Source organism: Haemorhous mexicanus, chromosome 11 (assembly GCF_027477595.1).
Source record: "Haemorhous mexicanus isolate bHaeMex1 chromosome 11, bHaeMex1.pri, whole genome shotgun sequence".
Taxonomy (NCBI): Eukaryota; Metazoa; Chordata; class Aves; order Passeriformes; family Fringillidae; genus Haemorhous; species Haemorhous mexicanus.
This window is the reverse complement of record NC_082351.1, coordinates 8,285,787-8,300,703: the sequence shown is the minus strand read 5'-3', so window position 1 is coordinate 8,300,703 and position 14,917 is coordinate 8,285,787. Positions and strand designations below refer to the sequence as shown.

Genomic DNA, 14,917 nt, shown 5'->3' with positions numbered 1-14,917 from the left:
TTTAATTTGGAGAAGTCCAGTGCTGAGCACTCAGCAGCAAAGCCTCTTGCCCTCCGACTGCACAGAGAACAGCACTGCCCAGGCTTTGATGTTCAGGCATTTGCCAGGGAACAGTGTCCTTCAGAGAAGCTTTTCATCCACAAGGACAGTTCCCATCCTCCCAACAGCAAAGAAAGGGACAGACACTTTCCCTGGAGTCCAAATCCTCCTACCCCTGTTTTCTGTTCTTGCATCTCAATCTGATGTCTTGTTAGTACATAGTAGAACAAACATTTATCCCACAACTAAGAGCATGGATTCATTTAAAGGAACAGAGGAGCAGGGGTTCTGTGTTCTTGTTGCATTTTCTGCTCCACCACTGACTTACTGGAGTCTCTGAAGCCTTCATTTCAGCAGCAAAAGGAGCAATAGGGAAATGCAAGTGCTGTTACTAAGCACGTGTGCAAAACCACAACAAGGAGTGGAAGATGGAGAACAGGAGAAGATGCTCACAGTGCAATGGGGAGGGGATGGGAGGGGGAACAGTCCCAAGGGCATCGTGAAAGAATTACCTGTCTCCCCAGGGAACAAGCCTGAGGCACACATGCTCTGCTCCTGGTGCTTGCCAAGAATGACAGGTTGGTCACCTTTTAACACACTGTGGACAGAAAGTAGGCCAGAAGGTCAACTGGGGATAAGAAAACACCTGGAAGATAGGCCTGAAAATTGAAAAATGGGCCACAATGCTCAGTGTAAACCTCCTCAGAGCAAAGGTGTAAGACAAGGTCTTTGCTGAGACTCTTTTAAAGTGAGAACCTGCCCTCATTCTCAGCCACAACCATCTTGCTAACCCACATACTGCCAGAAGCTGTGGTATCACAGCAAGATTAACACAGAAGCAATTTTAACAAACAGCAATTTCCAAGCTAATTTCTTCACTCACAAGCGTGCCACTGAGGGCTGAAGTCTGTCTGGACCTCTCACAGCTATCTATGCTCAGGATTAACTATACATCACTGCCAGTAATGCAAGCACTCTGCTACTCAGAAACTATTAGAAGATAAATATTAAACCTCAATATCATAGCAGTAGAAAAAAAATGAGGAGGAATGTCATTGTAATAAATACTGTAACCAAGCCAAATGAGGAAGCAAGGTTAGTTTCATGTGGAAAATGAGACACAAAAAATAGAATATACTTGGAATAGTCCTCGCTTTGCTCATGGGATCTGGACTTCAGTGCAATGAACATCCAAAACTTCAGAGCAGTTCAACAAACTGATTCAGGACTGCAGGTTGGCAGCTGCAGGATGAAACAGGGCTCTGGCCACCAATTCCACCTAGCCCTGAAGCACCAGGCCTTGTACATGAATTCTTCATCTAACATAGATCGTTACATGGAAAAACTGCAGGTCCACACATTACTTGTGGCCCCAACACAGGCCTCAGGTAATGCAGCTGGAGCATCTCACCTGCAGCCCAGGCAGGTGCCATTTCACCACACTGCAATCATTCTGATATTCCTCCATAAGAAGGACAGGTACATTTTCTACACCTTTCCTTTCTGCAGCTGTTTGGTTTTCTCTGAAAGCAACTTCATGTACAAGAGCCCTCACGTTATCCAGTGAGATCTGAGAACAACAGGAATGGTACAAACACAGCAATAAGTAGATTTAATTAAGAATGAAAGTCAAGCATTATGCCAGCTACCATAAAAACACTCCTTTTTTTTTTTCCTGGCAACTTGCTCTTCCACCAGCCAGCTGTGACTCCAGAGAACAGAATGGGGTCTGGCAGCCACTCCCCAATGGAAAGGTAACTGGCCATGCACTCAGCTGCCTGAGTCCCCAAATAAGGCACATTTATTAAGAGGCTCTTATGAAATAAAAAAGGCAAGGCTGCTTTCAGCACACATAATCACATTCATAAACTGCACAAACCAGCAGTGCTTTCAGCACAAGGATTCACTTGGAATAGCATCAAGAGGAGAAGGGCAGAAAAAGAAGATTTCCACACTGCCATAGGCAGTGCTCCATGCAGAGCACCAGCCTTGGGATGCATCCTCACCTCTGGCTGGGTAACACTGCCTGCTCCAGGAAACACGGCCCCAGTGAGGCTGGCATGAAAAGGGGCAAGAGGGGAAAAGGTAAGGGCAAGCTCAGCAGTGACAGTGCTGAAGTGAGACCTCATGTTAAAATCTGGCTGTCAGAGCCCTTTCCTACCCAGCTGCTATGTCCTCATGTCTGGGCAGGGAGCACAGGGAAGCAGGGGGAAAGTGAGGATGTAAATTCACCTGTGGAAGGAGCCACTTCACATGGAAAAAGCCCCAAGCACCTAGCATCCAGCTGAGGTGAGACAGAGCTGGTTATATTTTTCTCTACAGTAAAGACTAGATCACAACAAATAAACATAGCAAGGAGCAAGTGACACAGAAGGGTTTCATTTAGCCTTAAGATGATGGGTAAAAAGGTGGTATTGATGTCAGAAATGCCAACACAACATTTTTGCTGCTGGGTCAAACAGGCGGGCAGGTGCTAAATGGGGTTACTTGGAAACTGAGACCAAAGCATCAGCAGACAGTAGATGTGTTAGCTGCATTTCTTTTCTCCACCTCACCATAAAAATCCCACCAGAAGCAACCACAAGGATCACCATATTTTAAAGTTAAAAGACAAAGGCCTGAAAGTTATCCTGGGCATAATCCCACAAGCATCATTACATCAGGGATGAATTTGTCCCACTATCTTTAAATTTTCTTGACAATTCTCAGCTTTTAAACCTACACAGCAGAGTACAGCATGAAAGACTTGACAACAGCAATTTTTTCTGCATTGTAACAAGCCTAACATCAGGAATGGCTCAATCAGAAATCCCACAGCACAGAGCCAAGGGGGGGCATGAGAGCACCCCTACGCACAGAGAGGGTCCCTTTTGGTCTGTGCTCTTTGAAGTGCTGTTATTCTGTAGGAGGCAAAATAATGTCATCGGTTTGGTCACTGATCAACAATTATTAAGACTTTCCAGCCAACACAAACAGAATAAATAGAAAATAAGAACTGCGTGAGGAGAAAAATATTGATTTTTTTTTTTTTCATACTCATGTAATCTACCCTCCTTCTCAGAGCAGGCAGGGGAGGAGGGGAAAGCAGAGGAGTGCCCAAGAAGCTTTGACGCATGTCTAGCTCACTGTCCTGAAACCTTTTCAGCTTGCTGGCCTTGAATAATTAAATGCTTTTACTTCCACCCTTTTCTTCCCCTGGTGTGCATGACACACTGCTGCAGAAAGTTAACTTTCACCTGGGCAAGGGGCATTCCTCTCCCTGCAGAGGTACTGAAAGCACAAGAGCCCACATAATACTTCCCACACACACTGATCCCAAGAATGTGACACTACAGTGAACACTTACTACTTAGCAGAGACCTCTAATTTACAGGACTACCTCAGACATGAGGAAATGGCACTTCAGCTCCTTCTGGGTCTACTGAGTTTGCTATGGAGCAATAAAAAGACATTCAACCACTCACAGCCCAGAATCTGACTCAATCTGCAACACCTGATAAAGTTGAACATTAGGTGCTTTGCTTGGCTTAAGTCTGTCTCTATTTTGGTGTTCATGTTACAGCTGCCAAAAATCTGCCTGTAAAACCCACTATATGTTAGAAATGCAAACAAAGCACTGCATTCACGATCCTCCCTGTTTCAATACTGTACAGAAAGTGTTTATTAGCCACAAGAGAGAGGTATTACATGAAAATTATTTGATGCAAGAATTCAAATACAAGAATGTCTCTGGTTCAACAGAAATTACATCACTGAGAGCTTTATATATTTCTGAAGGGTAAGTAGCTTATACAAGGTTAGCTCTAAAAATTATTTAGATATATGCTCCTTGTTTTGCTTTCCTGCTTGGAGAATGAATGTGAACTCAGACTTTAGATATGGGATTCTTCTGGACTGCACAATATTAAGTGCCCACTGGAGAAGAAACAGAGCCTGACAGCACACTGGCAGCTTGTGACAAAAGTTGCAGAACCCAGCTCTGTTACGAGTTGAGAGGCATTGGTATTTATAAGGAGAATCATATCCTCATTTGTCACTTCAGTGGAGATGGATACAATACTCTCCCAATTCTTTCTGCCAATTCGACCGTTCAAGGGCTGACTTTGTGCTTGCAAGGCCAAGAGGCTCAGAAGCCCAAAGGCACAGGGCAGGCTCTATGTACCAACAGATCAGGAGCACAGTGGCAGCCACACCGTGAACCTGGCTGTGCCTGCTGCAGCACTAACTTTTAGCACTGAAATGGTGTTGGAGCAGGGATTGAAGCAAGCCCACGCACTGCTGCCAGGACTCTGACTCTGACTGCCCTCGCTCTCTGTGTTAGACAACACTGACTTAATGCTCCTGTGGACACACATGTTCCAGGTTATCCTGAGCAAACCTCTCTGGTCAACAGCCACATGCTCTGCACACTTCCAAGCCTCTCACTTGCTAAATGCCACACAGAAAAGCCTGGCCAGGTCTGGCTTGAGTCTTCTTTTACTGGAACTCGGATAAGAAAACCCCACCAAAATTAGTATGTACTTTAACCAAACTACCCCTGCAAACAGCATTTCTACAGATGGGAAGCAGCCAGTACTTTGGTGATGAGATTTTCACCCTGCTCTGTCCTTGTGTCTGTGCTCCCCATCCTTTCCGCCCCCCCACCCTTCCCCAAGCATAGGCTGCTTTCTAACACTGCACGGATTTTTGCTCCAATGCACAGCATGATCTAACTAATTCGCACTTCATTGCTCTGCACACCTCATCATTTGCACATGAAAACAGCAGTCTCTCTCTATCCCTCCACTTGCTGCCTATTTCTTCCTCCTCCTCCTCCATCCCCCACCTCCCGGACCTCCTCAGAACAACTCCACTACGGAAGCTGCAGTGAAGAGGCTCACATTACCAGGAGTCCATTGCTTTTACAAAATTTACTAGTGTGCTGTGAAACCTCATAAATAATTCAAGATAGACAACCTTTGTCAGGTAAATGAACGTGCCTTTGTACTGCATCACTCCGGGTTTTCTATCACAGTGATACTCACTGTAGGCACGACCCATATTGATTCAGGAATTCCCCAAGTGTCACTGTGGGAAAGGGTAGAACAGTTTTCACACCAGCAGAAGCCAAGGATACCCAAAGTCTATCCAGGGCTTCAGGGGACTCATAACAGAAACCCACTGGTGCAGACGTAACTCCCAGCCTAGTCCATAGAAAGCACAGCTCCATCCCCACTCTTCAAGGACAATGAAAGAAGGAACAAGGTCGAGGGAGGCAAGAGACATTCTTATTATAGAACTCCTTTTCATTGCAAGAACTTCAGGGATTCTGACATACACCAGAGCTAAAAATCATGTTGCATCCTGTATTTCCTGCGTTTAACTCTACGCACAATCAGTGGTGTCGCTGCACAAAGCGATAGGCAAACTCAACTGCTGTTTTGACAACTGTGCCCAAGGCTTTACCATCATTATTGACCTAGATGGTTTATATGGCATTTAGCACCCAATCTGATTGCTGTCAGCAATTATCTCCTCCGGAGTTCTCAGTCCCAACTAGACGTGCGGGAGGAGAATTGATCCTGGTTCTCCTGAAAGGCAGTCTCACACAGCCTTGGGAGCAGCTGTGCTGTACAACAGCTCCTGCCCCGTCCCCCACCAGACTGAGCAGCAGCTTCCGAGAAGGTGGCACAGTAGCCTAATCAAAAGCAAGGATAACGACCTTGTGATGGGTTAATGAATAGATACAGAAACCACAGACTGTGCACCCTTTGTCTGGCCTGACTGTGTTCAGATCCTTGTGTCTCCCGCCCTGCAGCCCTTTCACCCGTAACAAGCTCATCTGGTTAAATATCCCCATCACACACACATCAGTCAATTCGAGAAACAATTTGCTTTACAGAGGAAGAATGAATCCTTTGGTCTGCATAAACACCTTTTAGTTCTCATTGTATTTATGACCAAAAGATAATGGCTGAGACAGAATGGGAAGGGTTGTAGGAAAACTGTCAAAGTAAAGAAGAAAATCTACATGCATTCTGCAAAAGATCAAATAATTAAACCTAAAGAAAACCATGCCGATAGCTTGTTGACAGAAACTGACTCTCCAGTAACAACAATTTGTACAACCCCATTCCCCATGCAACCCAGCAATAATAAACTCGAGGATGAAGGCTAGATTACAGGAACTACTCAAAAACAACAAACTACTACCAACACCCCAGAGAGGAAAAATAATTTTGCTAACAAAACACATTTTGCTTTCAAGAGGCTCCTAGAAAAGTAAATACTGAAGCGTTCAGATCCCCTCCTTTCTTACTGAATATTTCACTCAAGGATGTTGCTTTGTAATGACTTCTGCTTTTATTTCATTTCATTGGGTGAAAAAACTGACTGGTACAGCATGTGCACGTGTTCCATGTTGCAGCGTGCAGATGCCCCAGCATGCCCTCGAGAGCCGTTCTGATGGCTTTTGAAGTCAAACTCCAGGCAGCTCGGATAAACGTTCAGGTTTCCATTCAGACCCTCTGTAACCACCTTCAGCTTTTCAGGGGCTGCTGCACACACTCACACACACACACACACACAAACCCACACAAAGCTTCTTTACAACAAAGCTGCTGAACTCTGCCTGTCAAACACCAAGCAGGAGCCCATTTCTACCCTCAGGTCTATGTGAAGGAGCCTTATTGATTTCAGTGGGAACCCACACACTTTCTCAAGAGAATTTCAATTAACAATTTCTCAATGTATACAGTTGAAAAACTCAAACTCCTGAAACCACAGTCTTGAAGGGGATGAGTGCAGGCAGGTTATGGTGTTGAGGTGTCACAAGCAAGAAAGCAGCAATGCTCTGCTCTTTCTCTAAGTGAGGATTGAGAAGGAAGCACTCAGAAATGGTGACAGGAATGGAAAAATTTGTTTTTAAGTAGAAAGAAATATTGCAAATGGCCTTTAAAAAACATTTGTTCCTCTCTGTGAGGCTCTTCTTTTACCTCTGGGAAGTTCAGGGTGCCTCTACACAGCTCAAAAGTGGTTTCTGCCACCAAGCACAGCTTGCGCAGGGCTGTTGCAGGGACACTGGGGATTTCTGCCTCCACTGAGTACAAATTGTCACAGAAGCAGCTCAGCCCTCACAGGGACAGAGGGCCAGGGTCTGTCAGTCACTCCTGGTGGTAGATTGCTCTCCCAGGGAGCTGTGTCTCTGCTTAGTGGAGCACAGCAGAAGACAAGCAACGCCATCTCCCAGCTTCTCTGCTCCTTTCCAGACAAGTTCTAATGCCAAGCATCAAAACCATAATTGGAAAAGATTTTCTGACTGCACAGCAGGTGGTCAGTAGAACAAGAGAAGGAGCTTCCTCTACATGGCATTCTGCAAACCCTAAAGCATCCAGTCCTAATAGAGTTATTTATTTCAAGCCCTGCTAGCCCAGATGTGCTAACGCTACCAGCATCATTAACCTCATTTGGGGTGAAATGACAAGTACAAATCAAAATCTGCTACAAAGAAGCAACTAATTTGGGAGAGGCAGCCTCTGGCCCACCTTCCAGTGATGATGGGAAGATACTAAACCTTGCTGCACTGAGCAGGAGTCTTCACTGCTATTTGACAGGAACAGGGGTAACACCTCCAGCTCGCTGCCCAAAACAACTGTCTACATCTGACAAGTGCTAAACCTGTTGGAAAAGCAGGACTGGACCATGAACACCACACTGGCACTTTCCCCTGCAGACATACCTTTCTCCTCTGCTGCCTGGTCAGAGATGCCCTGCAGAGCAGTGATGAAGCCAAGCAGACACACAGCAATTCTGCACACACCTGCTTCCTCACAAGAAGCAAATGGCTCTCCACCCTCTAGCAGATGGCAATTTTCTTTCAAGTCCAAGTGACTAAAAGCCTTGCTGGAAAGTGAGGAGGGGGTTTGTTCTGCTCCCCAGTGGCAGCACTGGCAGCCACATTCCCCAGCACTGACGTGCACGATCTCCACCAACCTGAGGCAATGGCAATCTAGGTACAGGACTTCCCTGACTGGCCAGGCTTTCAATTATCTCATACCAAACTGCTCAGAAATTCAAGCAGAGGTTGTTACCATGCTGCCACAGGAATCCCTCTGTGTACTATTGAAAAGAAAAATTAACTGCAACCAACAGCCTTCCTTTCCACAGCCATTAATCCCATTGCCCACACAGATGCACGTTCTTGTACGTGACCATTCCTAAAAGGAGCCTTGTCAGTCAGTGGCCATCACCTAACATGCCTGCCCCAATGGGTTTGTTCCAATCTGCGATTTTGCTTTTTAAATCTCAATGAGAAATTCCCCTTTGGACAACTGGCTGAGCCGAGCTTTCCTTAGCTCAGCATAAGATGATTAAAACCATGCTACCCGGGAGGAGAGAGATAATGTAGAACACCAGCGATTTATCAGAGACAGAACCAAGAATCAACACACTGACAATAATTAAATACAATTGTAAACAAAAATAAAAACCAAAAAGATTCTTTATTTTCTTCCTTCCCCCCCTCAGGCAAGATATCCTAATCGTTCAGTGTGCTGCTTGACAGAATGAAACAGTTCAGGGGCTGCTTAAAAAAGCAGCCTCATTTTTGAGAGTCCAGTAGTAAAAGATGACTTCAGTGATTTACAGAGAAAAACTCTAAAGACAAACATGTTTCTAATCAATGCTCTGAATCATTCACAAGGGTGCATTGTCCAAAGTAGGAGAAAATTAGCTGGTAATGGGAAGAATTCAGCAGCACATCTCATCAGCTCAACTTGGTCCCGGTAAATCTGCCCAAAAAATGTAAGGTATATCCAGCCTCATTAAAATCAAGAAGGATGCAAACAGGTAACTACTGGGGGGAACAGTCAATTACAGGGGATTGTTCAAGCCTTGGTGCCGGTTACCATCGCACTCTTTACTCCCATTAAGTGTTTCCTTCCCAAGAGACAAATAATCACAGCAGCCCTAGGGCAGAGCTCACCAGGCATTTCAGCCCACAGGTTACAGCATTAACCTAGTGCCCAGCAATTGTGCATCATCATCAAATATCCATTCGTCACTCCTCTCTTCTCTGGGTTCACAGAACAGGTCATGAGGGAAACCAAACAAGGAGAAAGGTATCAGGTCAGGTTGAGGTCTTGTATCCCTTCTGTGTCTCTTCTCCATATGCAGCCAGACAGCATTGATTCCCACCAGAGGCACACACACACACAATTAGTGGCCTCTTCAGGATCATTCCTCTGTATTTGTAAGAAATTATAGATCTTTGTCAGCAGCTTCAGTTTTCGCTTATCTTGCCTCACTCAGTGCAGGATCAGGCCCACTCTGATAAAACCTCAGATAAGAGAGCACAGAGCTAACAAAATCTATTCCAGCAAACCCCTCCAAATTAATTGGAATAAAACCGCTTTGGTTAAAAAGCTGGCATGGTTTATTAGAATAACACAGATCACAGGGTGAGGGAATGCAAGCACATTATTTACAACTTATAAGCCTTTTTATGTCTCTCTCATAGAAGAACCTTCTTACAAAACTTTCTGCTGCTAGAAAGAAAACACAGCTTTGACTCACAAACTGGTACCCAAAAGAAATTTATTCTATAAATTGATACTGTGTTCTGAACTTAATAAGTAAATGCAACAACTTGCAATCCATGAAAAGCTCCTGAAATAGCAAAAACATCCCACAAACTTGAACTGTGCTTCATCAGGTACAGAATCCCCTTCGCTTCTTTAGGCATTCTCATGGAAGCAGAGATCATTCATGGCAGAGCAAGGCTGGATCAGGCCATAAGGCTGTGGTACTTGGAAGAGAACTGGCACGTTTCCTTTCCTCTCCTCCCCCTGTAGGTAGACATTTCTCAGGGTCTTATTCTGAAGAATTTCTGTATTTACGTGACAGCAAGAAAAGGGAACCCATCGGCTCCCAAAGGTCAAAGATGTTTAAAAAGATGAATACGTGCCACAAAAGAATCCAGAAGGGATCTGTCGGAATGGGAAGGATTTTGGAATAAGCAACCATGCCTTTGGTGAAGGCAGCTATTAACACAGTAAGCTACAGCTCTCCCAAATAAACAACACTGTTTCTTCTGCCGATAAGCCTTCTTTTCAGAAGGCCTGACTACACGCTTGCAAAAATGTACTTTGAGATCAAAGACACTAATCTAAAAGGCTTTCAAAACTACTTCCTATGGCATATATATATATGAAATGTATTTATATTCTTAAGTAAATCACAAATGACAAGACAACTGTGACATAAAGCAGCGCACATCCACTGGGGCAGCACAAAGTTAAGGGCAACACTGCTATTATTAACTATGTCATTGAAATCTTTCCCCCACCTTCAGAAATGCAGACTGTAAGGACACGGTGTCAGCCTTTACTTTGAATCGTCTGGATTTTTTTCAGTTTTGTGTCAACAAACCTCAGCAATTCATAACGGAGATGACAGCCTCTTAAAATACATCTCAGCAAGGTTTCCCGTGGATGTGTGGAGAGAGACAGGTTTAGGGTTACCACGGTAGGCATGAGAGCCATCCTTGTTAGAAAATATTCCCAAACATTAACTTCTAAAGCAATTTCTTCTTCTTAAAAAAAAAAAAATCTATTTATATCCTTCCTGCAGCGACTCTCCAGTCCCCCACCCCCTCACCCAAACGAGCTGCTTTCCGACTCTCTTTCAGTAGATTACAGTCAATTTTAGTCGCTCCAGAGGGAGGGAGAGGAAGACCCGCCAGCTCGGATAGCCTGTGGAACTATCCAGCTATTATTAGTTTATGCTCAAACTCCGGTGTGCACGGCCGGTTGTGGGTACCATATTGTGTGCTTGAAACGAGGATGGGGGGGGTTGGAAAATAAGTCCTTTTTGGTCTTTCCCCCCTCTCGCCACATTAAGGCTCCGACAGCCACCCTGCGGACCGGCACCCGCCGGGGAAGTTTGTGCTTTCCAGCAACTTTGGGTCCGTTCCTCAACCCGCCGCTCCGGCGGGGAGCGGGCAGAGACCCCCGCGCCCGCCCGCATCCAGCGCGGCGCCGGCCGCCGGCACCGGCAGCGCCCGCCGCGGCCCCGCCGCCGCCGCTCCCCCGCAGGCCCCGGGGCGGCCCCGCGATGCGCCACCGCGCCGGGCCGAGCCGCGGGGCGGGGGGTACCGGCCGGGGCGGCGGCACTTACGTGTGCTGCTGGGGGAAGCTGTAGCCGTGGGCGGCGGGGGCGGCGAGGAGCAGCAGCAGGGCCAGGTGGCCGCAGAGGGCCGGGGCGACGGGCGCCGCGCTGCCGGTCGGAGCCGCCATCGCCATGTTTCCATTAACGGCGCGGCGGGGAAGGGGCAGAGGCGGCCCCGCGGGGCGGCTCCCCCCGCCGCCACTCGTGCGACGAGCGCGGCAGTCCTCGGCAGGGGGGCAGCGCCGCGCCGGCTGCGGGCACCGACCGGCGGCCGCTCGCCCGCTGCCTCTCCGCGGCGGCCGGCACTGAGCACCCGCCGAGCGCTACTTTCCCTCAAATAGGCGGCCCGGCCCGGCCCAGCCTCCTCCCCGCCCGCTCCCTCCCTCCCTCCGGCCCCCCGCGCCGCCCCGGCCCCCGCCGCCCCGCCGCAGCAGCGCATGCGCCCGGCTCCGCGCCCCCCCGCCGGTCCCGCCGCCCCCGGCTCCGCACCGGGCTGGGGCGCCCCGGCCGCGCCATCCCGCGCCCCGGCCGGGCTCCGTGCACGCACCCCCGCCCCGTTTGCCCCCTCCCCGGGCACTGCCCCGCCGGCGGGTCCCCCCGCCCCGAACAACGAGGGACCTCGCGGCTCCTTCCCATCCTCCGCGCGCTTCTGTCACTGCCATTCCTGCCCGGGTACCGCGTCCCCCTTCGGGGCCACCTCCCGGAGGCACGGCAGCATATGGGAATGTCCAGTTATGTTCAATATAAAAATAATAGCAGCTATGATTCTTTTTAAAGCACACTCTGACTTTGGGGAGCGTTCCTGAGCGTGACAGGAGGGCCGACTACAAATTCAAAATAATGGAATTAATAACTATAGCCCCCAAACTGGCAGGGTTTCTGAGCCAGACTTTTGAAGGCCTGGATTTTGAAACGCTGTCTTCTAGATAGCTGCAGCACAATTTCATCTTTCCGAAACTCAAACCCAAGCTGTTCGGCCACTGGCAAGGCAGGGAACAGCTGGCAAAGGCAGAGGCGGGAGCACTGTTCACATGCCCTCCTCCCCAGATAGCCTAAATCTGGACAATCAGGGACCAGGCAATGTGTAAGCAGCACCACCTTGTTCTGTTTAACTCCAAATAAGCTGTCACGTTGGCAAGGTTGCCAGATCTGGCCAGATCTCTCAAGGAAGAGCCCCATAAATTAGGCATCAGTGCCCTAAAGATGCAAAGGCTTCTTGCTCCTGCCCACAGTAACAGCGCAGCAGTGGCAGGGCAGGAGCTCCTGGCAGTCTGGATTACAGCACAGAGGTTTAAAAGCCTTCCATCCTGGGAAGGGGGAAGGATTTTCATAGGGAGAAGTTGCTTCTCTGAAACACTCCCTGCCCTCCTTTTTAGAAGAAATTTTCTTCTGCTGATGGACGGAATTGCCTCCATCCTTTGTTTCTGCTGTGTTAAGAAAACATTTTGGAGTTACACAGATCCAGACTCAGACTCCTGGGTACCCCCAGAGCACTGAGACTGCCATCTAAACTCATGTGGTCACATCCAGGCACACCGTGAGTTTCAGAGAAGAGCAGTGATGGAACATTAAGGATTTGATGCAAACTCCAGCTCAAGCTGCTTCACAGAAACAATTCTTTTTTCAAAGAGGTAGAAAAACACTATCATTTTTCCAACTCATGTTGGAACTCAGCACTAAAACCCACTCCTGAACCAGAAAATAGGACTTGCAAAAACATCAGACCCTGACCTGATATGTTCAACATAGAAATTAATATGCCCAGTAATTTAATACTTCAATAAATTATTAACAAATACTTCAGTATTCCCTCTCTAGCTTCTGTACCACGTGCAGACTAGAGCTATGCTTTGAACACTCTTCAGGACATGCTCTTTTTTTGCAGCTTTTTCATCCTGCATTTCAACTGCACCTGCCAAACAGTTTAGTCCAGGTTTGCATGGGCTGTTACAGTCAAAATCACAGTTGCTGACCTGTCATCCAGAAGTTTCCAATTTACAACCTCCAAGTGTGTTTCAGCAGTGGTAAGTGGATAATCTCTAGTGTATACATGGGAAACAGAGCGACAATAGGATAAACAGCTTGTCCTTTGCTGGCAGAGTCAGCAGCAGATAGTAAACACTCTGCATTGTGTAGAATTTGGCTTTCCAAACTCTTGAAAGACAAATTCTGTTCTCTGTTACATCCCTACTTTCTTTCCCAGAGGACCTGGGTTAGCATCTGTCTGACAGATACAATTTAACTCTAGATATGAGCCTACAGCTCTGAACTTTTGGTTCCCATTCCAACAGGATAGCCAGGGTCTATGAGGCAACATTGCCATTGCCAGACATCCTTTATAAAATGGGATTTTTCTGCATTATGCAATCTGATCCTCTGTCCTGTAAGAAAAGCTCAGGGAGACAACTGTGTATTGCCACGGCTATCAAGTGCTTTTCCAAATGCCTGGCATCCAGCAGCTGGCTGCTCCACAATTGCAAATGCATGGCATGTATGCAGCAGCCCCAGTGCTGGATGCTCCAGCCTGTTGTGCTGGAGCTGTGTGTGAACAGAGCAACTCCCCATCGCAGGCACAGCGACCCAACACATTTGGAACAGCAGGAGTGATTTATTTCCTTGAGATGTGGCTCTCCACAATGCTTACAGTTGTTTTGGTTTGATTCCAATAACAATCCTTACAATTGTTTTGTTTGATACCAATAACCTTCAGAGCAGTATTTGATCTTGTGGTCTTACAGTAGGAGCAGATCTCTAGATGTCAAGCAATTACTTTCAGATGTGGCTGTTTGGGTTTGTTAACAGTAAAGACTTACCTGCTATGTCCTTGTTTGTAAAGAACAGTCCTGTACTGCTGAGATGGACATTTGGGTTTAGTTCTATGAAGTTGTTTTGCTTTGCTATTTCAAATGTTTTTGACTGTGTAGTACTTATTGCTGCAGTGTCTGCAGTCCATACATGGGTAGGTTGGATAGTAGCAAGCTGCTTGGAAACAGTCTTAAATATAAAGGGGCATAATCATGGAATAAGTCAAGATACACGGCACAAAAAAGTGTTGATTCTCTCCTGTGTGCTGCTAGATTAACCCTGTCACCTCCCAAACAAGCCCCTTTTCCTGGGGCACATGTATACAGATTTATCAACAGTTTCCTTTTACTGCTCAACCTACAAATGCTGCAAGTTTAATTTCCAAGCTCCTCAGAAGGAAGAGTCACATCCAGAACTGGCATAAACAATGTATTATAAAGACCTTACATGGCAAAATACTTCAAAATCAATGCTGTCCCAAAAGGAAGAGAAGCAAATCAGTGGTATCATCTTGCAGCTGGTATTCTATTGAGAATGACAGGGAAGACAGCCTTGCTACATATATTATCCTTCACATTTTCTGCAGCAGGTGCTGCTACACTGTGGCCTGTTTTAAACACTGTCTAACCTGCAGCACCAAGCACCACCAAGCCACAAATGTCGGCTTGAACATGGAGTTCAAGCCATCCCCAGCAGAGCAGCTTGTGATATGCCAGTGTAGGTTCTCGGAACCAGCCTAACATTGCACTGAAAGCACCATAATCTGCACAGGACCTGGTGAAATTCTGCACAATACCTGAAATACCAACAGGGTTGCAGCAAAACAGGCAGTGCCAGTGCCGTTCTCCCACGGCTTTTAGTGGAGAAGCCATGTAGGAGGAGGCTGTCTAAGTTGTTCTTATGGCTGATTTATTTGCAAATGCAGGTA

The 14,917-nt window shown here is 47.0% G+C and overlaps 1 protein-coding gene across 1 annotated transcript in view; it reads right to left on the bottom strand.

Moving 5' to 3' along the window:
- Nucleotides 1-11,385, bottom strand: part of CACNA2D2 (calcium voltage-gated channel auxiliary subunit alpha2delta 2) — a 210,403-nt gene extending 199,018 nt beyond the window's left edge. Inside the window, exon 1 of the mRNA XM_059856263.1 lies at nt 11,194-11,385. Coding sequence (XP_059712246.1) covers nt 11,194-11,318 — 125 coding nt within the window. The 5' untranslated portion in view covers nt 11,319-11,385. The remainder of the gene's footprint in view (nt 1-11,193) is intronic.
- Nucleotides 11,386-14,917: the final 3,532 nt, after the last annotated feature.